The sequence below is a fragment of the Cheilinus undulatus genome, linkage group 3 (assembly GCF_018320785.1).
Source record: "Cheilinus undulatus linkage group 3, ASM1832078v1, whole genome shotgun sequence".
Lineage (NCBI taxonomy): Eukaryota > Metazoa > Chordata > Actinopteri > Labriformes > Labridae > Cheilinus > Cheilinus undulatus.
Genome location: NC_054867.1, coordinates 22,544,303 through 22,571,979, shown reverse-complemented (window position 1 = coordinate 22,571,979; position 27,677 = coordinate 22,544,303). Strand labels below are relative to the sequence as shown.

The window sequence follows — 27,677 nt, the reverse complement described above, 5'->3', positions numbered from 1 at the left end:
TTGTCTTAGGCTTTTGTGATTTGTTAAAACGGTCTTGTTGCCCTACCTAGTAACTTCAGGTGCCTTTATGCTAGTGTTTTAGTGTTAAACATCTTTTAGACTGGAAGACACAATTCTTTTTATTCTGATTTTAAGGCTAATTACTAAAGTATTGACCCATGTGATGCCTGACCATGCAGTGAGAAACAACCTCATTTTGTTTTAATATTATCTTGTTTTTTATCCACAAAAGGGGCGGGAAATCATTTATTAACACGTTGTGATGGCGTCAGTCATGCCTGGCCTCCTGCACACTGAGGGAGAGACGGAAAGCTGCAGGATCACTTCGAGTTGCATTCATGTTTAAGTAAATCGATTATGTCATCTTAAACAATTTTAAATAACGACAGAAGTCCTGACCTCGTGGGCATCACCGCCTCCCTTCGTAAAAAAGACTGGTATTACAAAGTTTTACTCCGGATTCTGTTATCCTGTCAGATTTAGCCTTATGTGGAGAGGTGGAAGGACTTGTTAATAACTTTGCAAAACACTGAGAAAGCAGGAAAACATCAACTGTTACAATTAATACAGCAAGACTAGATGTGCATCCGCAGCACTCTCTGTGATACATGGTCATGTTATGAAGACTGCAGTGTCAGCAGAGGTGGGTCTGGTCTCCTCTCACTTGTTTGACTCTCAGGTAGGCCTTTCAGACCAGCAGGGCTCCATACCGGTTCCAGTTCCTGCACCTTATTTTGAACCAGGTGAAAAACAATTGGTTCAGAACCTGAAAAGTTGGTTCTCAGCTGGAACTTAAAAATAGTTGTTTCTTTCTCAGGAACCATGACATCATCCGTGGGCACGTCATATTCTAGGTCATGAAGATCAGTGAAAAATGACAACAAAATGTTTGGTTGCAATCTAGGCATCAACAGAATCCTAGGTGAAGATTGTGAGTAGTACAAGGAATCAGAAGAGAATATGTATATTCAGAAGAGATAACGAAGGCTGGGTTCACCCAAACACCAGAACAAATAATTAATGAACTCAAGAAACTGAAGAAGGAATACCGGGACAGCAAGAAAGACTTGGGCAAAAGTGGAGCTGGATGTGTTGGTACATGTCCATCACGTTCTCCTTGGTGCTTTCGGACTGATTGCCAGAAAGCACCAAGGTTCTCGGACTCCAGAACCGTATCTATCAGAAAGCACTAAGGATGCAGCCTTTTGAGAGGCCTCTTGTTCCTCGCATCCTTACAACTCAGAACCAAACCTGAAGAAGTTCCATGTATTGGCCTGTTTTTTGCTGTTTTTGGGGATGTAATCTTACGTTTCAGTTTTGTTTTCAGCCGTGAATCCCTGCCTTGCCGAAGGTTAGTGTGTGAGAAAACAGATGTAGTCATGTAGAATGTGATTCTTCGTAGATTGCAGATGCATTCTTTTTGTTTTTCATGTTCTAAGATAGTCCTATCACACATCCCTAATTCTGTTATCTTGTAACATTATGAGATTTTAAAGAAAAAAATTATAGTTTTAAGGCAGAAGACACTTTAGTCTTTGACCAGGTCCAAAGTTTTTAGGCTTCTTTCCTCACATAGAAGTATCCTCCCCCTGCCACATGTCTCCTATTATGTGAGTCACTTTACAGTGTCTCAAGGTTACACAATGTGTCATTTGTCAGCAGATTTGTTATCCTTTCTGGCTCTAGAAGTACAGTAAAGGCTGGGTTAGTTCCACCCAAGCTTTAATTTATGTTGTATAAGATCTGTCATCCCCCACCCTCCTGCTCATTCTCTCTCTCTCCCTCTCTTTCTCTGTCTCTAGTTCTCAGTGTTGACTAGCTCTGCATCGCTGCCAAAACATGGCATGAGTGCTGTAATGACTTCATTCCTTCCAGCAACTGCACACATGAATGTATAGGAACTGTTTCGTACTGATTGGACTGTCCTGCCTTATTCTGCCTCAGACACACACTAATCCAGCTGCGCATTGAAGAACTAATTTGTCCACATGATTCTTTTCAAGGACACACACACACACACGCCCTCTAGGGTTGTGTGCTCCAGTGCTTTGAGCCAGTGCATGGGCGGCTTCCAGATGATCTAAACAAGACTGTGTCAGCTCTGGCCAATATCAGTGACTGATGTGCACACAAACAGGCAAACAAAAAGTTCATGGAGTCAATCTTCTTCAGCACTGCTGTGATTTCAAATAGTTTTGTTGGGTAGATAATTCTTTGTGAACTTTGTGTGAAATGCTCTTTTGCTTAAATTGTGTCATGCAGCATTTATGTCTGGTGCAAGGCCAGTGGGGGTCTTGCACAAGTCTGTAACACATGTGAACAGTGCTTCACAGCACAGCTCTCAAGGCAGAGTGTGTTGCAGCAGATCTGGCATGGAGTCAAATATGTAACCCACGGCTCTATCAGCAAACAAGTGATTTATTTCATCACTCCTGCTCTTTTCTTGCAGCTCTTTCTGCTTTGTTTTCTGGCTTTTTATATTAGAGTCTCACTCTCTCCCTAACTCTCTCCTTTGGGGGCAATCATTTAGAAGTATTATTTGTTTTGTCTCTGCAGGACTGCCCTCAGATCCTCCCGTCAACCCAGATCTACATCCCTGTTGGGGTAACAAAGCCAATAACCTTAGCTGCCAAAAACCTGCCCCAGCCACAGTCGGGACAGAGAAACTACGAGTGCGTCTTCCACATCCAGGGAGAGACGACCAGTGTGCCTGCCCTGCGCTTCAACAGCACCTCCATCCAGTGCCAGAAAACAGCGGTGAGTAAATATGAATAATACATATGACACATGGTTAAATAAGAAGATGCCATTGGAGCCTTTTTCAATGATTGAAAGCACAGAATGGTAGAGACCAAAGCAGATGGATACATTTTGGTGTTGTCTACAGACTTAGATTATGAGGATTCAGGTGAAAAAATTAGATATGGGTGCCACCATGTCTTCTACATAGACACAATAAAATAAGAGACCAAATCTCCTGATCACACTTAATAATACATTGACTTTTTAGAGGTTTAAAGCATAGTCATAGTCAGAGCTATAACTCTTGTGCTAATCAATGCAACTAGGTGACTGAATCATGATCTCACTCATAGGACCTCAATTCAGCAGAGGTTTAAATAATGTCCTCCTACAGCTAATGAGCACTAAGGACACTAGCAAACCCATCGTCCTGATAGATCACCATGCATGTCTTGGACATTGGCGCTCTCAAAGCTAGATAAATGATCCAAGGCCGATCTTCCTACACTGAACTGATTGTGTGCACACTTATATTAACATCAAGATTTATAATAGATGTTATTTGAATTGGGAAATACTTATAATCATCATTATAGTCAGTCATTCAGTTGAAATTATAAAAGACAATCTTATTTTGTGTCTTTGTTGGTTTATACGTGTGGTTTATGCCAAATCTAAGTGTTTTCAAGGATTCTTTTTTTCCTTGAATTTTCTTATAAGCATTTTTGGGTGTGCAGGATTTACAGGTAGACTTAGGAGTCTGTGTGTGTGCATCCACGCCACTTTATGTGTTAGAATATTGCTGTGTAAATGTGTGTGTATGTGCGCGTGTGTTTGCGAGGCTTCAAACTAGAGTGACAGATAAGAGGTAGCTAGCGTCGCGCTTCACTGAGGCTGAAAATGTGAAGAGGAAGTCTGTCTCTGAACCTAGTTGGGAGCGGATTGATCATGTTTACACCTCCACTCTATACCTCTCGCTCTCTCTTTCTTTTGGCCTTCCTCTCTCTGCGAGTAAAAATCATCTTTCTCCCTGCCTCCCTCCCCCCCGTCTGTCATACCTTCTTCTTTCAGCCATTTCCCGCTTTCACTGCATCTTTCTCATCTCCCATACACTCGCCTCTGCAGCTTGGCTGGTTGTTTTTATTTCCAGCTCAACTTACAGTATAATGCTGTGCAACAAAAATCAGACAAGTTAAAGCTGGTACGTGTCACACGAGCAAGAAACAGACAATTAAAAAAAACACAGAAAAGTATCTTAAGTTTTCATGTCTGTTAATAGGCTAAAAGAACCTAAACCTCCCAAAATGATTTTTCTCAGACAGTCAGTGGAGATCAGTCAACATCATAGATAATGACATCATAGCATCTGACCAATGAGCAGTGGCCCAGAGCATCTCCAACTTCCTGTTTCCTCCAGAACCCGTGTGACAAATAAATGGCCCTAAATTCATAATTAACCATGGTAAGTTAGAGAAACGTGCACATTATACAGTAAAATAGTAGTGCTAAATTTCTCAATAGGTTTTGTTTGCGTAGGATTTCTATCAGTTGCTGAAATTTTAGGGTGAAAAATGGAGGAACAGTATGTGGACATGCGTTTGTTTAGGGGTGTAAAATGTTGTCTGTATTAAGAGATACGGCCAGCTCATCTAGCAACCATATTAAGGGTATTTTCTTGACCAATAACTTATTATATTCTAGGATAACAGTACTTTATATAGCGTAGTTTGAAGTTTCCACAGGTTGATAGAAATATTAAAGGGTGATCTCGTGTTTAATTTGACTCTTTTAGAAATTTTCAAGGTGTAAAATAGGTGTGACTTTTGCTCAGTTTTATAAACTTGTAACAGTTTTATGGAACTTTAGTGGCTCATATCAGTTTTTATTTTACTGTAAGCCTTATTTCTGCTTTAATTGATTTGGACATTTATTATATATGATGTTTTTTACATCTTCTGGTGGAATTATAAAGAAAATAAGTGATATTAATAGTTAAATATGTGATTTTAGTCAGTTTAACAACAATATAACAATTTTGTTAAGACTTAAATGGCATAAATCAGTTCTTATTTATCAGTGAGCCTCATCCTTGCTAAAATTCAGGTAATAATTTCATACATGTGATTATTATAGGTGTCCTGTTGGAACTTTAAGATAAAACTTGTACCACCATTACCAGTCATCTCTTACCTCTTAAAGAGGTCAGAATTTGAAATAACTTTTTAATGTGTAAGTAAATACTCACTAAACTCTATATGTGTTTATTTTTTTTATTATTAACATTTTAATATGCTTACCATAAACAGGCAAGGAACCATATTTTTCACTTTGTTGACTTTGATTTTTACTCTAATAATGAAAAAGAGAATATATAAATCACAAAATAAAAAATGTATTGGGAGGACCACCAATGATATACCTTGTCATCCTAGTCTTAAGTCAAAGCATATGGATAGATATAGGTATGCACTCCTGTGCAGCGTACATACTCACACATAAGCCAGCAGCGGTCTCTGGGCAGCCTCTGTGACAACTAGCACAGCATTTGATTCTGCTCGTATTGACGAGCAGTCTTCAGGTGCTGACACACCCTAGCAGCAGGTTGTTTGTGAAGGCAGGGCTAATTAGCTAGCGATAGGGTTGTCTCTCCACAGAGATGTCTGTTTATTGACTGTTTATTGTAGCTGCAAGGGCAGCGCTAATCAGCAGCAGATCTTAGCCCTGGCCAAAAGCTGAATTTCTTCATTTGATGTCCACAAAGCAGACATGCTAGCAGCAATTAGCCCAGGGCTGTCAGCACTTAGCCCTTGTTAGCAATTAGCTGTGCCAACTTGACTGCACTTTCAGATATCGATGCAGTGTGTGCATCAACTCTTCATGAGGCTGTAGTTAGATTCAGAGGATGAAAAAGATGCCAGCTGCATGAACTTGCCATTAAGGCATAATTCATCCCAGCCTGAGCTTATGAGCATAATTATGTGTCATAAATTATTAGGATGGGAGCCTTATTATAGCTCCAGAGAAGTATTTCAAAAGAATGAACGTCTTAAATATTAGTTTATCCGTTTATAAACGTTCATATCTCTACTTTTCATGCCCACCCCCTCCCCCCTCCACATGTTTGTTCCTTCTTTGACAGTGCTCAGCACCAACTTAATGAATCATGTATGACTCTGCAGTAGAAATAGACTTCATCTGTTATGCTGCGTACACACTGCCTCTTCTGTTTGCAGGCACACAGCTATGGGAAGAGGGGTTAATCAGTGTCTGCGCGTGTGTTCACATGTGCATCCTTCAATATGCCTCAGGCTATGGATCCCAGGATAGCTGTGTATGTGGGTGTTAGGGTGTGCAGTTTCATTATACCACTGCAAGAACACTGTTGGGGAGGGCTTGCTAATCAATGGGATAAACACAGGGGTGCTAATCGACAGTTTAGCCTTGTGTTTGAGATTCGCATGTGTATGTATCTCTTTGTCAAACTGACAATCACTTGAATTCAATTACTTGAATAAAAGGACTAAGGCCTTGACAAGGTATCGAAAATTCTTGTTCAGTAAAAACTGAGAGAGCAGCCTCGAGGTCGAGAGGACAGACCTTAAACATAGGGAAAAGAAGGATGAAAAACAAGAGGGGTAATACTAGACAGCAAAGGAAGCAACAAAAATGGAGATAAGAGACTTACAAGGGAAACTGGAGTGTAGCAGACAATTTCAGGTGAGTTGAATGCAGAAAAGTGAGAGGGAGAATAATATTGAAAAGAACAGAGACAGGGAAACTAGATGAGAGGGTATGAAGGAAAATCAGCTCAAAAGCCTCTCCTGAGGCATTCTCTCTCTTCTCTTTCATACAATATCAAACTGTCTCAAGGAAAGTGACTATCCACATATAGTCAGGATATCCACAATTGGATCATATTTAAAGTCCAGTTTCCTAAGCATTACTTATTTTACAATGACTGTAATACTCTATGAAGTATCTCCTAACAGGAGGCTGTCAATAACCTACTGTGTATGTGACACACATGATATATGAGAGTGTAACGTCAGCTCTGTTCTAACCTCGCTGGATATTGACTATCTGTATTTTCTTATGGGAGAAATATTAGTGCTATGGTGTTTCTGTATAAGGTTACTGTACATACAAAGTGATCCCAAAGGGAGGAAAGCAAGCGTATCACAAGACATGAGAAAGAATGCAGAACTTGCTGGAAAAAAAGTTTTTTTTTTCTTGCAAGAAGAGACATGAAACAAGCCAACCACACAAAATCCAAGTCTTTGAAGAATCGTATGTTTAGGGTAGGGATTAAAAAAAGCTCAAAGCTGTAAAATTTTGCTATGTTGAACTTCAAAATGTGAAAAATATGGTTCTTCACAGTCTTCCTCTTTCTCACTTATGAAGTTGAATACCCAGCCAAACCTAATAGCTCAACATTTTTGGAACCTGTGAAAGTTGATGAAGTGGCAGATTGTCCGAGGTCCTATAGCAAGTTAATTGGAGAAGATTGCTGATCATTTTGTTTAAAAAAATAAAAGGAATCCGTATTTGTAAGTGCCAAACAAGCCCACATTACCACTGACACATACGGAGCCATCCGCCAGGCCGTATGGTAGCAGTTAACTCCGGTCAGCAGAAACCACAACAACAAGCTGGTGTCTACATCGGTTCCTTCCCTGTTTCCTGACCCAGCCCAGGCACCTTCCTCATGTGTGTGGCCCAATCGGAGGTTGAGGTGAGGGTGCGAGGGCGAATGAGATGCTGAGCTGTGGGCTGGGGAAGTCATGCTCAGAGCGCCAGAAGGGGTCATGGGAGCGGATAAACACATGTACACACAATGCTCGCACACACAAGTGAGCACACTCTGGGGTCAGCAAGGCTGATGGAGCACAGCTGGGTCCTGTTTGAAGGCCGAGGTTGGCTTAGAGTACTAAACTGTATAGGAGTTTTCCTTTCTCTTCTGCTTTATCCCTTCTTTTTCTTTTCTTTTAGCAAATTTTAACCTTTGTGTCGCTGCTTTCCCTCCTCCTTTCTTGCTGTATCTGTCTTTCTTGTTACTCCCTAGAGGGCAGGAATGAAAGGGCGGATAATATCAGCGCGGGCCTTACACCATTACCTTCCGTCTGATAAACCGCTTGGCTACTCCATCACCGTCTTTCTTTCACTCCTTCACCGGGTAGAAAAAAAGCAGACACTGTGGGCAGCAGGAGAAAATCTAGTTTGGGATAGGGTGTGTGTTTTTGTGTTATTCTGCTGTGTAGAGAGAGCAGCTGTTTGTTAAAGAAGAAATGGGAAGTATCAGGGGTCCTGATGGCATCCAATTAAGGCAGATAAAATGATGATGAATTGCAGGCGGGTAGCAGAAACGGACGCCTCTGTCTGTGTGTGAGCTCATACACATGAAGAGGTAGATGGCGGGAGGAGAGAACAGGGAAAGCAGCCTTAGTGATATTAGGGAGGAAAACAAGAAGAAAGAAGGCAAATAAATGTGGAGGCAGAGAAAGAAGCAAAGGGGAATAGGAAGAGGGGAGGTTGGGGGAGAGAGAGGACTGCTCTGCTCTGTTGGTAAATGGGAGAAGGGTGGCAGACAAGAAAGATGGATAGATGGATGAATAGATGGATGGACAGAGCAGAGGAAAGGCCAAACATGTCTGCAGGGAGAATCTTTAACACAAACCACACTGGTCTAATAGTGTCACACAAGCCCAACATGGTGTGTGAGATAGAGAGAGTGAGGGTTGGTACAAACTTCAGCCTGACTTTTGAGGATGTTTAAAGGATTTATTTAAAAGAGTGTAAAAACTTCAAATTATGAATTATGGAAAATAAAACTTATGTTCTAAATAAATCATTGCTGAGGAAAACACACACTCGCACAGTGCTGAAGGTGGCAGAGACGAGACTAATGAGGGCCTCTGCACTGGTCGGTGGAGGGTAGGCGCAGCAGAGCATAGTACAGCGTGGTCTGGTTTGGCCTGGCATAGCTTAATGAGATATAAACAGTAGACCTGCCACCGCAGTCAGCCACAGCGCACACTGACACTGTTTTAATTGGCTTGCAGACGGTGTTTGTGTGTGTTCAGTGAGCGGGTTGACTGAAAGTGCATGGGAAATTCACTGGGATTTATTTCAGGAGCTGCAGATTCAAGACTATTTGTTGTTTCATTAGTTCTCCTGTACATCATGTGATGGTTCAGCTTTAGAAACAGCTGATCTGATTTAGCTCTTTGGGGTCTACTTTGTGTTTGACGTGTCACTGACTTGCCCATGTCTCTTTCACCTTTTTCCCTTTGAGACTGGGCAATATCCTTCTTAATAGACAGATATTTGTTTCATTTAGGCAAACAGATTTCTTTTAATTTGGCTGTGTACTTGTAAACATTAAATTTGGTTTATTTTTGATGCAGCTGAAAGTGATCCTCTACTCTACTATCCTACTTTTACCCTTCTAGTCATCTACCTATCTCCATCTCTACCTCCTCCTCCTTTCCCTCTTTTAGCCTTCTCCCTTCTCTTTATCTTGGCCCCATCATCAGCTCCCTTCCTCTCCCCCTCTCTGACAGGTGGAGAGCAGAGCTCCCACGCTCCTGTCCTGGATAAATAAGAATTAATTGCTGCTCAGCTATCAGCATATGCTGGCTTCTCCACCCCATCCTCCACCTCCATTTCATCATCTACTCCTCCTCTTCCTCTGTCTCCTAGTATCTCTTCAATCTGTAACCTTTGCTCTTAAATCTTCTCTCGCTAAATATCCACCCTTCAATAAGTTCAAGTCTTTGTTAGATTGAATGGCCAGAGAAGCAGCAATAGTCATACAGCAGGATTCTCCCACTGTTAACCTGTTGAGGAGTGATTAGCAGAGAAGAGACATCTTCCTGTGAGGGATATTCCTTTCAACTACTTTTCCAATTGATTGATTTATAATCAGACTAGTCGACTTGTATAAAGTTAAAAAAATAAACTAACATCTCTTCTTCAATCATTGTCATGATGTTTTGCTATGCACCATGTTATCTCAGACCAGCTAGGATCACAGCGTCTGCAGGTAAAAACTGTTAAATGGTTTGGTGTGCCTGACCTCAGTAATGCTGGCACGCCCCAGTACATAGCCAATTTAGCCTTACACAACCTACTTATACCTTAATCTTTATTTTCCTAATTTAAACACTGCCAAACTGTGCTGCTCCTATTAACCAGTGAATCCTCAGTTAGTGATGGGTCACTGCATTACATCTTGGACACAAAATTTAACCAGCGTTGTGGGTCTACATTAGTGAAGATATTAATTATCAGTTTAATCAAATAGTATTGTAGTGAGGGTAAATAGCTTCTTGTCAGATGCTCTTTTGTCCTCCACTGGATCACCAGGAGGGTGTGTCCTTTCACCCCTTTTATTACCTACGTCAAGGAGGTTATGTGATCGGGTGGGTTTGTTAGTTTGTTTGTTCGTCTGTTTGTTAGCAACAAAACTCAAGAAGTCATAGATGGATTTTCAGGAAATGTCAGAAATGGCATGAGGAAGAACTGATTAGATTTTGGGACTGATCCGGATCACCGTCTGGATCCAGGAATTTTTTAAAGGATTTTTTACTATTGGGAGATAGGGCTGATGGCGAAGGTCTGCGCTGTTACCACTTTACACCAGGAGATGGCGGATATGAGTAACTTCAATCCCAGCAGCATGTTTTTGGTGTGTTTCTGTTCAAAGTTTTGGAGTTCATAGAGTTTGAAAGACGCACACCTGGTCGAGGAGACGAGTCTGAGCGTAACAGAGAGAAAGACAGCGAATTGTAGCAAGAATACTCACAATAGAGGAATAGAGGAATATTCACCCTCTGCCATGACTTTCAGTCGTCCAGTGAGACCATGGGTGCTTCCGCCATGACAGTCCACACGAAGCCAATGCTTTGCCTCACCGAGTCTCCACCCCACCTGGGAGGGAGTAATCGGTGAATTAGATTTTGGGAGCGATCCAGATCACCGTCTGGATCCAGGAATGTTTTTAAAGGATTCTTCACTATTGGAGATAGGGCTAATGGCGGAGATCTGCACTCTCTGAGTGCTTTTCTAGTTTGTCCTGTACACGAATGAGTGTCGATGCAAACATGTTAATCGTCAGATCATTCAGTTTTCTGATGATTCTTTTATTTTGTCCCTTCCTGACCCTGGCCCTTTTGCAACAGGTTTTGTTGACCAATGCAGGTCTTTCTGCTTCGGCGTAAATGTGTGAAAACCAAAAGAGAAGACAGATTATTTTAGAAAAAGTCCCTCTGTTAACTCCTAATGTCACCAATAACCAGGCTGTTGAGGTTGTGTAGTGTTACAAATATATGGGTATCAGGGGTGAGGGGAAAAATCCATAGTGTCGTGTAATTTTGTGTGTACTGAAAAAAATAGCATCAGTAGCTTTTCTGTCCACTTTATGATGCTGTTCCACCCTTTGTCCTGTGAGGTCGGCAGAGGTGATGGCCATACAGCAGGAGAAAGTTCGTACAACCAATGTGGCAGCACCAGGGATGGTGCGATTTTGGTCGACCAAGTTTTTCTTTGGTTGACTACAGCCCTAGTACAAAGTTAGGACCCTCAAAAAAGCCCATTATGGTCACAGCCGTCCTTTGTTTTCTGAGTTTAAGCTGCTGCTGTCTGACCAGATTCAGTATTACAGCATGCAAGACTTAAAGGCTAAAAAACGTATTTGTCCCGGCTACCTTCGACTTTTTAAAGGAGCAGTTCTGTGCCTGTGTGATTTTTTTATGATGTGTTTTAGTTGTCGCATTTTATTTTATTACCCACTGTCTCATTGAGCTTTTATTTATTGTGTCTTTTTGCTGTATTTATGAATGGTCTGGAGAAATGTTTGACTGCTGACTGCAAAACAATCTGCCCTTTACAAGGATGATAAAGTAAACTTGATCAAACCTCAGTGAAATTAAGGAAATGGATCACATTCTGTACTAGTGATGGGTCTATCTTCATGAGTATCTGGCACACAGGCTGTGATTCCTCACACATTTAATCAGTGGAAGAATCTCTTCATTTGCAATAAGAATTGTTGGGAAACACCTGCCAGCAAAGACGGATGAATCCAAATATTACCTCTAAAGAACCCCACACATATGAAAAGATGACGTTTTTATCCTGTAATCGCAATGTGCTGATAATGTTTTTATTATCCTTCCCCTCCGTTTTGTATGCATCATGTGCCAGTTTTTTCCTCACAGATGAAAGTAATGAAGTTGTGCATGTGAATGAATAGATGTAACTGTTGGTGCCTCACAAAGGAAAACTGTATTTGTGATGGAGCTGTTGGGTTTGTGAGGAAAGAATAGATAAAAGGAAAATGGCGTGAGCGCACAGAAGGGGAAAAGGGTGAACAGACCGAAAAATATGACTGTTTCTGCAAACGACACAAAAAAAAAGTCAGCCTTTTGTCCAGGGAGAGGTCTAGGAAGCTTACACTAGCTTAATGCGTAGGCTGGAAAATAAGAAACACTGGCTATGGCAGCATTATTTTTCCCTCCAGCCAGCACTTTTCTTCCCGTCCCCTCTCTCTTCCTCTTGCCATCAATGAAGGAAGCATGTGTGTGAGTGTATGCACATGTGTGTGTGCTCAAGAGATAAGCAGGGGAACTGGGTCTAGCAATGCCCTCCAATCCTGTTAGCATTAGCGATTAGCACTGGCTAACAGCCCTTATTATGAGCGGCAGCTGATTCCTTGCCGTCTGACCCCACACATACAGCACATAAACACTCGCTAAGCTATAGTAAGGATTACTACTTGATCCTTGATTAGGAGGCCATATCTGCCTGGAAGTTTGTGTGTCATGGGTACTGTTGTGTGTATTTCTATATGTTCCTGAACGCTGTTTACTGCGACTGGCTTTCTGTTTGTGTTTGTTTTACTTTAGCACAACTCCAGTGTCTTTATGTAATCCGTTTTAAGGTTTGAATAATTTAGACTGAGGGAGCTGTTGTGAGGTTGTACTTTTTGATAAATGTCGTCTTCACCTTGAGAGGGAGAGTAGAGATCAGACCATCCTCTCCCAGGTACGGGCCTGCCCCAGGCTACTTTGATATTTTTAGCCATCCAGCTTGCACACACCTTCAAAATGACTAATTATCAGGCTGTGACCCTCACAGAAGGTACCTGTTGTTACCTGAATCCTGCCTTCCTTTATCCTTCCTTCTCCAGCCATCTATTCTGGCCTCCCCTCCTTCAGTTTTCAGCCACAAAGATGCAGCTTGTCAAGCTGAAGTATTTAAATTGACAAAGTCCATCCTCTATTTAAAATTTCACGTCATTTAATCTTTTTGTTTTTAACTCTTTTTACATCTCTACTCAAAAGGACTATCACTTTTTTCTCTAAAAGTAGATTTATGGAAGAAATCACGGGGTTAAGCGCAGTGTTTTTACATTCTTTTCTCTCTCCACTAATGCAAATCCTGACCTTTTGAGAGTATCCTGCTTAATGTTTTCATTTTCATCTTGGAATCTGCTGTGCAGTGGATAAACCATGTACAGGGTGCATGTGTGTATTCCCTAGACTGCGCATGGTGCAACAATGCTGGTTCAGTATGAAAGTTTAATAAGCCTTTGGTGCAATGAGAGGAGATGAGCTCTGGATCATAACCTAACCTTTCCAATGCTTCCCCCTCCCTCTGTTGCCCATTAAACACAGATACACGCACATACACACTTCCCCCTGACTAAATATTCATGTTTGTTGTTGGGTGAAAGTACATGCCCAAGCAGATCCCAGAATCCCCTCCCTCAACATACATCAGCACCTGTGAGGATGAATGTTCAAACAGACACATAGCAGTAACACAGATCAAACAAGGGGAGGAGGGCAGGAGGTGTTGCTGTTTTAGTCGTCAGCACCTCCACAACTCTATTGTGGATGTGTTAAGGTTCTCAGAGAAGGCCTGTCAGTGTTTCGAGCAGGGTTAAGAGGTCCTCACACATCTATCATCTCTTTCACTATAAGCCAAATTGGTTTCCTCCATGGGGGAGATCAGGATCAGGGTGTGATTTGATTGGCTGGGAGAGGGAAGAAGGATGAAAGTGGAAAGCAGCTTGACCTCATGTCTTTGTAGTCTTTGGTCCCGATGGGGTACAATAAATTAACAAGAAAAGGTTAAACTTGTAATGGTTACATATGAAAAGTACTAGAAAATGGGGCGTGCTGGTAGTCGACCCTTTGGCACATGTCTCTCCCTCACTCTCGTCCCTGTTTCTGAGTCTATCCACTGTCCTCCTCTATCCAATAAAGGCATGAAAAAAAAAGAAAAGTACAAGAAATATACAACAAGTATTAAATTTGGTTTTGTGTTGACTAAAAACAATTAGCCTCAAGATTCTGTTTTCATTTGGTACAATATGATATGGTACGATATGGTACGGATAGAAATGTTGTGCCTACTTAGCTACTTCCACAGAGCCATTAATAAGTACTAGGGATGTAACAGTATCAAAATCTCAAGGTTTAATACCTTGGAAAGTTCATTGTACAGTATTAAGTACAGTGTCAAAAAGACCCAAAAACAACAAATAAAGACTTGGGGAAAAAAGTAATGTCAGCATTTGTTAAACAGTTGCACTTTGAGTATTATAATATGTGCTAAAAAGTGCCATAGATGTGCATTTAGGCTTGATAATATGTACTTCAACTTTGTCCACAGCTTGATTATTAACCTCCTAAAACCTTTGTTGTCCAACACTAAAAATAGCAGCAGGTCTTTGGGGATATATTCCTAGTGATCTGTTGAGCTTTTGCACTGTTGTTGGGAGGTGCAATCATGAACGCTTCCTCAAGAGTCTTTCGGCCTGGTCGGAATCTGCTCCTCGCATCGTCACAAATCTTTTGGAGGTGAAAACATTCCAAGTGGCTCTTTATGTTAGTCATATTCCCCATCAAGTGTTTTTACCACGATCTGGCATTTTTTGCAGATTGTTTATTTTTTGTCTGCAGCTTTTCTCCTTTCTCATTTCTTGACTCCAGGAAACTAAAATGCTTCCACACATCAGATTTAAAAGTCGCTGGAGCATCCACAATCGCAAGAACTCTGCTCCACTGAAAAGCTACACTTTCTGCCCTGAAGACTTATCCTTTATCACATGTCCACGACAGCACTGAAGCGCTTCTGCCCCAGCACAGATGACAGTGTTGATATATCTCTAATAAATATTGATAAAGAAAAAACATTAAGCAACCAACACGTGGACAGGGGAAACCATGCTGCATCTCTCTCCTGACCAGCCCATTCACTGTTTTTCATAAAGTGACATTTGATAGGGTGGCCTAAAAAAAAAGGCCCTTTCTTCTGAACAGCAATGATTTCCAATCAGTCCCTTTGTATCAGTCCTGTTATTGGCTCCAGTTAGGTCCCTGACCTTAAACAATAAGACAAAGTGCTGCTCAGTTATCTTTTTTTACTTCTTGTTTTTGGAGTTTCTGTTCAGCATTTTAGCCCTGTGACTGATGTGTGACCCTACAGTTGAAACCAGAAGTTTACATACACTATATAAAAAGGCACATAGACTTTTTTTTTCTCACCGTCTAACATTAAATCAGATTAAACTTTTCCTGTTTTTGGTCAATTAGGATTACCAAAATTATTTCTATTTGCTAAATGCCAGAATAATAAGAGAGATCATTTTTTAGACAATTTTCTATTATTTTCTTGAGAGTCAGAAGTTTACATACATTTCATTAGTATTTGGTAGCATTGCCTTTAAACTGTATGACTTGGGTCAAACGTTTTGGATGTGCTTCCACAAGCTTCTCACAATAGTTTGCAGGAATTTTGGCCCAGTCCTCCTGGCAGAACTGGTGTCACTGAGCGAAGTTTGTAGGCTGCCTTGCTCGCACATGCCTTTTCAGCTCTGCCCATAAATTTTCAATGGGATTGAGATCAGGGCTTTGTGATGGCCACTCCAAAACATTGACTTTGTTATCCTTAAGCCACTTTGTAACCAGTTTGGCAGTATGCTTAGGGTCATTGTCCATTTGGAAAACCCATTTGCGTCCAAGCTTTAACTTCCTGGCTGATGTCTTGAGATGTTACTTCAGTATTTCCACATAATGTTCTTTCCTCATGATGCCATCTATTTTGTGAAGTGCACCAGTCCCTCCTGCAGCAAAACAACCCCACAACATGATGCTGCCACCCCCATGTTTCACAGTTGGGATGGTGTTCTCAGGCTTGCAAGCTTCCCCCTTTTTTCTCCAAATGTAATGATGGTCATTATGGCCAAAAAGTTCCATTTTAGTTTAGTCAGACCCCAGAACATGTCTCCAAAAATTAAGGTCTTTGTCCCTGTGTGCATTTGCAAACTGTAATCTGGCTTTTTTATGTTTCTTTTGGAGTAATGGCTCCTTCCTGGGAGAGTGGCCTTTCAGCCCATGTCGGTACAGGACTCGTTTGACTGTTGATAATGACACACTCTTACCAGCTTCAGCCAGCATCTTCGCATGGTCTTATGCTTTTTGTTCTTGGGTTGAGATGCACTTTTCGGACCAAAGCACGTTCATCTCTGGGACACAGAACCCCCCTCCTTCCTGAGCAGTATGATGGCTGGACATTCCCATGGTGTTTATACTTGCGTATAATTCAGGCATCTGGAAATTGCACCCAAGGATGAACCAGACTTGTGCGAGTCCACAATTCTCTTCCTGATATCTTGGCTGATTTCTTTTGATTTTCCCATGATGTTACACAAAGAAGCAATGTGTTTCAGGTGTGCCTTAAAATACATCCACAGGTGTGCCTCTAATTAACTCAAATGTTGTCAATAAACCTATCAGAGGCTTCCAAAGACATGACATCATCATTGTCTAAAAAAATCATTTTCTCATTATTCTGGCATTTAGCAAATAGAAATAATTTTGATAATCCTAATTGACCAAAAACAGGAAAAGTTTAATCTGATTTAATGTCAGATGGTGAGAAAAAAAAGTTTATGTGCCTTTTTATATAGTGTATGTAAACTTCTGGTTTCAACTGTAAATGGGATAAGTTGTGTAATTATGATTTTATATAAGCTTATATGTCCATATAACATGTTTTATTCTTAACCAACTCAAATACTTGTCTTGACAAATATCAGGTTAGTGTTTTTGACCAGCTGTGTGGAAGTAGTATGAAGTATGTAAGTCTGATTTTTTCTAGATTATTTTTTCTTTTGCTATCCCTCTTTTTGTCTCATCATGTTCTCTCTTACACTTTTATCCATGTACAGCCACATCCTCATTCAATCTCTTACTTTCCTCCTCTTCCCATTGCCCTCCTTGTCTTGCATGCATGTAAATACTCAGACTCAATCATGCTCATATTGTCCTGGTGAAGAGGTGTTCTTGTTCCCAGGCAGACTGGGTGGTCTCCCGTGGGTGAAGGAAAGGAGGGAGGGAAAGAATGAAAAAGTTCATATGTTTGGGCTTTAGTGGAGAGAAATAATAGCTGACATCCCAAACACATGTTTTTTGTATGTCTTATCTTCCTGTGTTTTTGTGATTATTACTTTTTATTGCCTGCACAGTGCTTTGTGATAAGTCTCTTTGATGCGTTCGCTGGTATCCGTCTCTTGGAAAGTGTCCCCGTGTGCAGAATGCATATTTTCATAGCAGAGTGTGCACATGTGCTACTCCGGTCATGTTTGCTATATGCGATAAAGGAATCTGCTCCATATTTCCTTGTTTGACTATGGGCATTCTGGGGCTGGAAGCAGGGGAGAGAAAGTGCAACTGAGATTGATGGGGGAGGAGGTTTGTGAAGAGGAAGAGGGAAGGAATAATGAGAAGGAGAGAGAGGAAAAAGAGTGGGTGGAACGGAGGATTGTGCGAGAGAGGGTGAGGCAGAGGAACGTGTGAAAAGACCAAGGCAGACATGTCAGGGAACAAATTGAAAATGCCAATTTCACTTTAGCCCCCACCGGCTCAGGCGCTTACAGGCTGGGCCCAGCCTCTTACTCCATGTGTAAATGAATGGTGTCCACAGAATAACACGCAATCACCTCTCTCTATCCATCTCACCCTAGCTATTTCTGCTTCACCTTCGCTGCTGTATCACCTCTTTTCTCTGCTCCACCCCTGTCCCCCTGACCTGTAAGTCATTCTGAAAATTTTCCAGTGTTTTACCCATCACTTTCACTTTTGTACTCTTTTTCCTTGCAGTTCTGTCTGATGTATTCCGCACTTTTTCAGGCTGTGCTTTTTTGCCATCTAAAGACCCTATTAAACCTGTTTTATCTAAAAAATATATCTCATCTTTCTCTGCTTTTACTGAAACTAGTTTTTGAGATTTAGATGTGAAACTGTCATTATGAGGCATCAAAGTGTACTTTTAGTGAAGGTATACTCAAATATGGGTGATACCAGCCTAGTGGACAGGCTGTGACAAACATGATTTATATTTGACTGTAATAATAATCCTTCTTATCAAAGAAACAAAAAGTGAGTTTTACTTATTTATTTATGCTGTAGTACAAGAAAGGCTTTTTTTAAATGTAAACCCCTATTCTCAGAGCAGAATTACCTTTCTTTTTTTTTAGCTGGTGTTAACCAAATGGATGGGCACATAGACTTAAACCACTGGAAAGTTATGTCAGACTTCACAGCTAGCCATGATTTGCAAAAACGTCAGGGTGCCATAGTAGTAGTATACGGAACTGAAATAACTTTAAGAGGACAATAAAGAAAAAATTTCAAAATGAAAAATAAAGACAAAAGATGGCTAAATGGGTTTAACATGCAGCAGGCATTAAGGGTAAAAAAAAGGGAGGTTAAATGAGCTAAAAAAGGATGGTAGCTTCAGAAAGGGGTAAAGAAATGCAAAAGTGGACAGAATAACTGTGAAAAGCATTTACAAAGTGGCAAAAATTGGTTAAAATTAGAAAAACAGGAGACAAAACAGGACACTAGCTGCATAAATGGGTTAAGAAAGGCAACAATTGGCAGAAAAATTGTCAAAAGCAGTTAAAAAGTGGCAAAAATGGTTGAAAGTTGAAAGAAGCATGGTAAAAATTGTTGGAAAAAGTGATGAAAAGGGTTTTAAAAGTTGTACGAATAAGTAATTTGAACATCAGAACCCAATAACAGCTTTACCCACTTTTCAGCTCCAAAATGGCTATTAGTCAGGACACTAGCACTGCTGCTACAGCTCCAAATCACAACCAGGGAGGGCCTGTTCACTGGGTTTTTTCAAGGGCCAAGCCAATTCTGTGGGCAGGCCTGTCTGTTGGGACACATCACTTTGAATCTAGCAAGCTTGTGTTCATGGTTTAACATTAAAAAAACTGTAGGTCGTGTGGTAGTCCTGAACTGTCTCTGGGAAAGATGAGAACCATTCAGTTCATAAGGCATACTCCAGTGACATTTCATAAGGAGAAACTTATGAATAAACTTAAAGGTATATAATAACATCACTCATTCAAAGGAGATAAAAACGATTAAAATAACCAATGAGAAGTCCTGAAAATCCATGGAATCGGCAGTCAGCTAAATTGATTTTTGGGACACCAACGTTGGACCAGTTTTAAAAGTAGTCTTAGTTTTACACTTTAGATTCATAACTTTCATTAGCTTTAGACACATTTTAGTCCTTTTTACTCTCTATAGTTCTACTTCAGTCAACAACAGCTCAGAACATTCTAGTCCAGTTTTGGTCAATATAAAGCGATTACATCTAAGGCATTACTTTTAGTCAAAATATGTAATCTCTTTAAACTATTTTTCAGCCAAACTGTCAAAATTATAAAAATGTTAAACGCTCAATCTAACACATTAGCCATAGACATGAGCTCTGCATTGGCATGATTTTCACAGTCAATACACCATTACTTTTTTGATTAGCTACCACAGCTATTCAGGTTTATTATACTTTATTTGGCTTTAATTTAACTATGTTTTGCTTTTGGAAGCACTCAAATTGTTACTGGGATATTAAATTAAAAGCAACCAAGCTTACAAAATGTAGACGCATTACATAGGTGCAGTTGAAACCCTATTAACTGATATGGAGTATAAATATATGTGCACTACAACTTTTTGTTGACATTTTCTTTCTCATAGTTATGGTGGTTTTGCTCCCAGGTGTAGTTATTCAAGGCTGTGGTTATTGAATCACTTAAGAATAAGTCCGAAAGCACACTGAAGCAGTTCCCTTTTAAAATAAAGTCTAAAAACAAAGTGTAACTTTCCTGTGATTCATGTAGACATCTCTCTTTATTTGGGTATCAGCATCTTAGGCTTCAGGGTTACTTGATGTAAATCATCAAAATCGTACAAAGTGAAGAATGAATTAATCAGCCATTCATTCATTCTGACATTGCTGTGTCCTCTCATTTTCTTATCTTCTCTCTGCACATTTCTCTCTCTCTTCCCCCTCAAATACACTAAAATTCACTATTATTACAGATGTCAAGATAAATCTCTCAGTATCGCATCGCAGTGGGTGATATCACACAGTGGCGAAGTTGTAGCAAGATTCAATTTGCAAGGGGTCTGGTAGCCTCAGGCACTCGGGGCTTTCACACTGGATTTTATCGCCACTTCACTAGAGGAGAATAGTCCTGCAATCTGTCACCCTGAGGCCACTGGAGATAGTGACCAGAGCAGTGTTAGTGAGAGTGACCGGGCACCCTTTGACTGACAGAGGCATTAGGTTAGCACGTCTGATCTCAGAGTCTCACGTCAGAGCAGCAGACACCAAGCACAACACAGGCAGTGATGGTACGCTGTGTGGCTTTTGTTTTTTGTTGAATCAAAGACAATTAATGAATGGAGGAGTTAATAATGCAGAAATGTGTCTCAGACTGGGGGCTGTGAGTTTCTTGATGAATGAGATAATTGTGTGTCTACCTCAGCTGCTTTGTGAAAGTGAGGAGGCAGTCTAACTCCTAAAGCTGCATTTTATTTGCCGGTGATAATCGTCATAGATAATTTATTTGTCGGGAGGTTGGAAAGGTCTCAAAGGAGCTCTTTCTCTGTTATTCCCATAGTTAACACTCCAGCATCACATCGCAGCTTTTGGAACTTGTTGTCTCATTTAAAGCGATTCCATAAAACTGATTACGCTGCAGACGAGTCAATTACATTTCGACTCTTATTAGTTCAGGATGCAAAAATGAAATTAGATGAGAATATTATTGTTGGAGATATATACCGCTTTTCATTCATCACTGGGATGAAATGAGTCACACAGCGAAAGGGATTCCAATCTCTTAATCAACTCTGTGCTCTGCCAGGCAGCGGCGGATGTGCCGCGTGTTAAAATCACAATATTGCCCGTCTTTCATCATTCATTTTTATAGCCCTTCAACTGTGTGAGCGCCGCGGGGTATGACATTACCACCAGCAAGTAGCTGAACTGAGTGTGCTCCTTTAGAGGTTTTTTCCTCTTCACTTATTTAATATTTTTATTGAAAGGCTGAGAGGGTCTTGTAATGATGTTGTTGTAGTTTAAGAGAAAAATCATTTTCCCTGGGTATTGCTAATCTTGATTTTGTTGTTTTTATTTCAGTATACCTATGAGGGCAATGACATCAGCGACCTGCCTGTGGATCTGTCTGTGGTTTGGAATGGGAACTTTGTCATTGACAACCCCTACAACATCAAAGGTGAGTTAATGCAATGCCACTTATGAACCACCTTTATCTGTTTATATAACTCAACCTTATTTCATCACTACCATGGCGCGAATGAACTGGAGTAATAGTGCAATTCTGCACAAATATATTTTTAATCTTTACATTTTCTAATCAACTACATCTCTATTTACCTTTAACATGAAACAATTTAGACTCCAACAAGTTCTATTTTAAAAGCAGGGAAGATGTATCCCTTTTGCTGGATGATTCATGGGAGGGATGCACAGATGCATCAGTTTAACATTGGTATCAGCAGTATCAACCCATTTACCATCAGCAAATGAAATGGGCATGAACCAATGTCAGTAGCAGATGTTAATCTGTTTTTTTTTTTTTTCCGTATCAATTTAAAGCAGGCATTTAGCACACCTAACAGCTGATTTACAGAAAAGATTTAAGGATATGACCCACTGGATCAACTCCAATCTGTTGTGGGAGTGTTGCACGTAAAGAACCAATGAAATAACATCAGCATTAGTTACAGACATTGGCTAAATTGTTATTCAAACATCAGTGTTGGTACCAACCAGGATTTTTACAATGAGTGCATCTCTTATTTATTCAGAGTGCAACTTGTGCATTCAGTTGTTTTGCAACTCTCACAAAACAGTTACATTTGAATACCAGTACTTGTTCTGGGAGGGTCTCAGACCTAACGGTACTTAATGTGCTCTTTTGTGAGGGAGATGGACTGTGGAATAGAGCACTGATGAGCTGTTTCTATTATAAGTGTTTAAACCCTGTGACTCAGTGAATGCTCAAATGATTGAGTTTTCCATCTCACTAGTGTAGTGGCAAAAATTCTTACCTGATGAATTTCTTGTCAATATGTGCACATTTTCTTCAAGCAGCACTGAATTTATAACCTTCGGGTAATAAAAGGAGCCAGTATCATCATCCCTCACAATGTTTAAAATGCACTTTATGGTTTGTATAGCTTTCCAACAAAGTCGTGTGTCTGTTAGCTGAACTTAGCAGTTGAAACATATCAAGGTAACACAACATGCCGTCAGTGAGACGCTTCTGAAGAAGGCGAGAGCTGCTCGCCGAAACTGTCAAGGTAAAAAACTAACATCGGTATTTTCACCTTATGTCTGAACAAAAGAAACTCAAAATTCCTGCAACGCTGTACTTGTCTGTCAATAAGAAAACTAAGAAAAATGACAAACCTGCTAGTCTTACCGGAATGTATTGATTACAAAATTACTAGCCTATCAGGTTATAATTTAGCCCGGATTTACCTTGCATATTTATTGGATCACTCTAGAGCTCTAGCATGTTTCAGGTTACTAAATGCCTGTCTTTTTATCTTTTATAAGGTGCTTAGACATTATCCTAGACATTATCCACAAAAGAAGGAAGTTACAGGACATTTTTGTATCATATGATGTCTTGTCAGATGCATGATGTACTTATTTTGCATAGATGCAACACAGAACACAGAACTGAGAAGTCTTAAGTTCTAACACAGTAATATAAACTATGCAGTGGTGAGTGGCTATGCGTCTTCTTCCAAACAAAGAACTGTCTGGGTAATGATTAAACACAGACGTATTAACAGTGTGGGAGAATAACATGAGATCATGTCTGTTGGATATAATTACCAGGGGGACTGTCTTAACATCACTGTGTCCATAATTATTGTAGTCTGAACAACTCAGCAGGGGTCTGTAACATTATTCCCCTTCTGTGAGGTAAGGTAACGTCTTCTCCAATCACCACTGTACTCGATACGGCCCATTGATGACAAGCACAGGGGCTCTGTGAAGCAGAGGGAACTGTTTTGTCTGGTTTTGTTTGTTTCTCTTTGATTGAATGAAAGAAGCGGCAAACAGCTGGGATTTTCATGTTGTATTTAACATTCAAGGTTGTTACATCTGAGAGGCTGTGAAGCAGTGATCATGGCCACTTTGTCAGTAATGTAAAGTAACACCACTGAGTCACTTTTTTCCATTTATTGACGAAGCGCTCTATAATGTACCAAGCAAACTGCTGATGTCTCAAGTTTCACATATACTGATATGTTATATTGACGTTTCTGTAACATACACCAGAGTTGAGTATATGGACATAGGGACCCCAATGCAGTCCTTGGTGATAGGTTCTTTACATTCATTGAGGCATTATAAAATGCTTTGACATTGAGTGGTTATCCAAAGAGCTCATAAATGACATATTCACATATGTACAGCAGTATTAAGAGCATGCAGTATCAGCAGCATGTGTTAATGTCTTTAACATTGTGTTATGTCAAGCTCTAATCTCCTGAAAGGCGAACAACAGCCTAAAGATGTCTCCCCCTCTCTGCCTATCTCTCCATCGTCTGCACACTCCACATTTCTGAATCATGATTATCATCTGGCGGAGTGTGAGCGATGCTCATTCGTCTTAAATACTGATATGTTAATGTAATTATAGAGGAGCCGTTTAGTTGCCCATAATTGGTACAGGGTTGCTCTAAAGCTGCTCCATGACCAATGGGATTTTGGGATGAAAATAACACAGAGGGGGGAAAAAAAATCACTCTACAAATTTTGAGGCCTTTGGGAAGAAAAGCCTTTACTTAACTTTCTCTCAGTGACATTGAAGAAGTTTTTGTAAAGTTAAAAGCATGCTTTTTTCTTCACTTGTTATCTCTGACATGAGGTTGTAATGTAATATTTCAACAAAAAAACATTTTCATGATGAGGTTGCTTTATTATTACAGTTTCCCACTCAATAAAAATGTACTCTCGTCTCTGTATCTTTCCTCTCTGTTCCTCTCCAGCCCACCTGTATAAATGCTATGCCCTGAGGGACAGCTGTGGGATGTGTCTGAAGGCAAACCCCAGGTTTGAGTGCGGCTGGTGCGTACAGGAGAAGAAATGCTCCCTGAGGCAGGAGTGCACTCCTCCAGAGACTACGTGGATGCATGCCACCACAGGAAACAGCCGCTGTGCACACCCCAAGATCACTAAGGTAAGGCGTCATTATTAAGACACATCACACAGGGAGCCAATCAGCAGCCGGGAAAGCAAGCTCAAAGTTTATTGCATGGTTTTATACAAGACCACACAGAACGACCTCTTAAGGTTGTCTAAAGGTGTTCAACATACTTTCAAATGCCACTTCTATTTTGTGACTCAATATTTAAATACTACACAGCACTAAGCTTAGCCATAAGCAACTAAGTTTCAATAATGATCCTAAAAAATAGCATAAAAAGTGAAACACTTTTCTGTTTGCCAGCTCATTTGGCTGGAAATTTACCTGATGCATTTGCCACACATAATAACACACTAAGGTCAGATTACAGCCCACTCTGAATCTAGCATTAATGGAGCTGCTGATCTCAGAGATAAAGGAAATCTCCTCTGGAATAATGCACACACTTCAACTGCTATTTGGTGTTTTTTTGCTCAGTAACTTAACCTCCTAACCAGACATGCCAAATAGACTGGGATTAAATATGCCTCACATCAATCTTGGCAACTTCCCTGGGAGCCTGGGAAGGGTAGAACCTTTAAAAAAAAAAAATCTCAGAGGGTGATTGGATGAACATTCTGCCTGTCTTAATCATCATGGGCCAATTAAAGCAACAAATCATATGACATAGTGGACATGTGCAGCTCCGGAGTGAACATACCACTGTAGCCGCTACTGTTGCTAAATATTACTGGAGACAGTTGGTGAAACAAACTGGGGCATAACCTGACCACTAGGCCAACCCCTCTTTGCTTTCTTTAGTAAAGAAATGCTGTCCGGTTCTGATCAATGCTGGTGTACCTACATCCAAGCTAATCGTTACATAAACTGCCATGGTATACGGGTCAGAAAAGTTCAGGTATGGAAGCATATGCTGGTTTGGCACTTTGCTGTATAAGCTTTGGTCCTGTACTGCTCTGGCCTCCTGATGGCCATTGTCCAGGCCAGCACAGGGCCCTCCTCTCTATCCTCTGAGCTGCCCCCTTCAACAACGCGTACAGTCGCCCCTGGTGGCTGGACCAGTCCACAGGGTTCTGGACACCCAGTATGTGGTGAGTTGGCTCAGGCGCAGGAAAGCATACCAGGTAACGGAAAAGTTCAGCTGGTCCTTCCCATCCCCGCTATCCTGAGCATGTCGGCATTAGACACACAGTCTTGCCAATGATGCACAAAGATGCGCCAAAGAGAAGTTGTCACAAACGACTTCAGGTGGCGCCTCTTGCCATTAGTCAACGTCGCAAGTCACAAGAGTATTGTGAGACCGGAAGCACCAAGGGCCCTATGCTCAAATACCAGGAAAACCACAAATACCGGCTTTTGGTACAACTAATCATACCTGTAACTATCACAAACTCATGCCAAACCCAGTCAGGAGAAGAACAGAAACATCCTCTCTGTCAAGAAAATGTTTAAGTGCTGCCCTTGCTCTTCCTATTGTAAAGAATTGTGGGCCAGTTCTGATAAAAACCGCTGCTATACAGAAGGTACATCCAAGCTTAGTGCTTCACTGGTAGCCATTACCGACTGACTGTATATCTGAAAGGGGGACTCATTAGTGTGGCTCAGTAGGTAGAGTGGTTTCAATCCCCGGCTCCTGCATTCACATGTCAATGTGTCCTTGAGTAAGACACTTAACCTCGGTGTGCTTCCACTGTTTCGTCTTCGTCTGTGGCATGTAAATGGGTATGCATGTGTATGAATGGGATTAGGTAATACTGATGGCCAAATCTGACTAGCAACTGTTGACATCAGTGTGGGTAGATGTGACCTGCAATGTAAAAGCACTATACAAGCTCAACCCTGCCCGTAGCTACTGCCTCGTTCTCCTCAAATGGCACTGATTGGTCTGGTCAGTTTGGAGCTTTTGCAAGATGGATCTGCCTGGTGACAGACGTGAAATCTGGCCAATCCATCGGCTTTGCAAGGTTATCAGCCTCCTTTAACAGTAAGGACAAAATTCAGGAGGAGAGGACATTGAAGTCCATGATCCATTGGCAAACTTTGAAGCTCAACACAAACCAGAGGATTATCAAAGCTCATTAGTAAAAGTAAGTTTTCCAGGAGACAAGATTAGAAACCCTACCTGTCTGCGTCATTGTTTGCACCCGGTGAATGGAGAGGAGACAGCAGGGAGGGGAGTAAACTTTGAAGCAATCTCCACGACTGCAACCACAACACAGATGGGCTGGCCAGGAGGAGGTGGTTCATACACACTCCATGATTGTACACACTGACGGGATTAGAGATGATAGCTACACATGCAAAAACACACACACAGATACAAACACCTGAGGAGGTTGATAGGAGGCTTCTCTAGAGTGCGTGCGTGCACAGAAAAGACAAAAAAAGAAATACAGAGAATCTTTGAGGAGTGCTAATTGCGTCCCACCATGGGTGCAGAAAGTGAGTGTGCATGTGACAGGCTGGGTGAGCTAAGGCATCTAGGCATCCTGGCATACCCATCTGCTACCACTGGGAGCCATGACAGTGGTCCTGGTCTGACTGTGACCTGGGTTAGTGCCTCACAGCTCACCGCTGGGAGTGACACTCATGCACGCTCTCGCATGCACTGCTCTGTGAGATGTGACTTAACCCTTAAAATGGTTTTCATCCTTTTGCTTTCTTCCTTTCTTTTCCTCCACCATCATTCCTTTTTTCAACATTTTTCTTTAAATTTAATTCCATCTCAGATAAATTGAAGCGTTTTTTTCAGTCAGGACGAGGGCCACTTCTCTCCATTTAAATGAGTGTGAAATATATGTATAGTTTATAACGCATTCCTGCTTCATCGATGCAGACTTTCATGGCTGGAGCCCTCAGTACATTTCCTGTGCGACACGGGTTTGCCTCTCTGAATGCGTAATGGAGATATTGGATAATTGGGGCACTGGCACATAGATAAATCCGTTAGCTAATGTTCTCTCTCTCTTCTTGCTCGCTTCAGTTATCTCTTAGAAACAAATGTAGGGAGGCAATTGGGTTGTGTGTGTATGTATGAGGAACATGGAAGAAGGGGGAAAGTGTGTAGGAAAGGGTGGGTTAAAGGATGAGTGTGTGCATGCAAGCATGTGCACTTGCATGCATATTGAGAGGTAAAATCCTGGCCTCAGGGCATGATGTTGGTGGCAGTCAAAAAAGCAGACGCAGACGAGCTTCAAAAGCAGCAGGAGGAGAAACCTACAGCAGAACTTGGTGGAGACAAAGATGAAAAGAAGAAATGAAAGACGACAGAGGAAGCGTTATCAGCAAGCTGCGCTGCCAGCCTCACCTCTCCTCTCCACCTTTGACATTTACAGTGTGACATTTAATGCCAAAAGAACATCCGCAG

At 41.1% G+C, this 27,677-nt stretch overlaps 1 protein-coding gene across 4 annotated transcripts in view; it reads left to right on the top strand.

The window, feature by feature from the left end:
• The window catches only part of LOC121503357 (plexin-A1-like), a 262,690-nt gene that overhangs the window by 175,144 nt on the left and 59,869 nt on the right, over positions 1-27,677 (top strand). For all 4 annotated transcript variants that reach the window (XM_041777706.1, XM_041777716.1, XM_041777725.1 and 1 more), the window contains exons 10-12: positions 2,557-2,757; positions 21,259-21,355; positions 24,153-24,343. In XM_041777706.1, the coding sequence (XP_041633640.1) occupies positions 2,557-2,757; positions 21,259-21,355; positions 24,153-24,343 (489 nt within the window). The remainder of the gene's footprint in view (positions 1-2,556; positions 2,758-21,258; positions 21,356-24,152; positions 24,344-27,677) is intronic.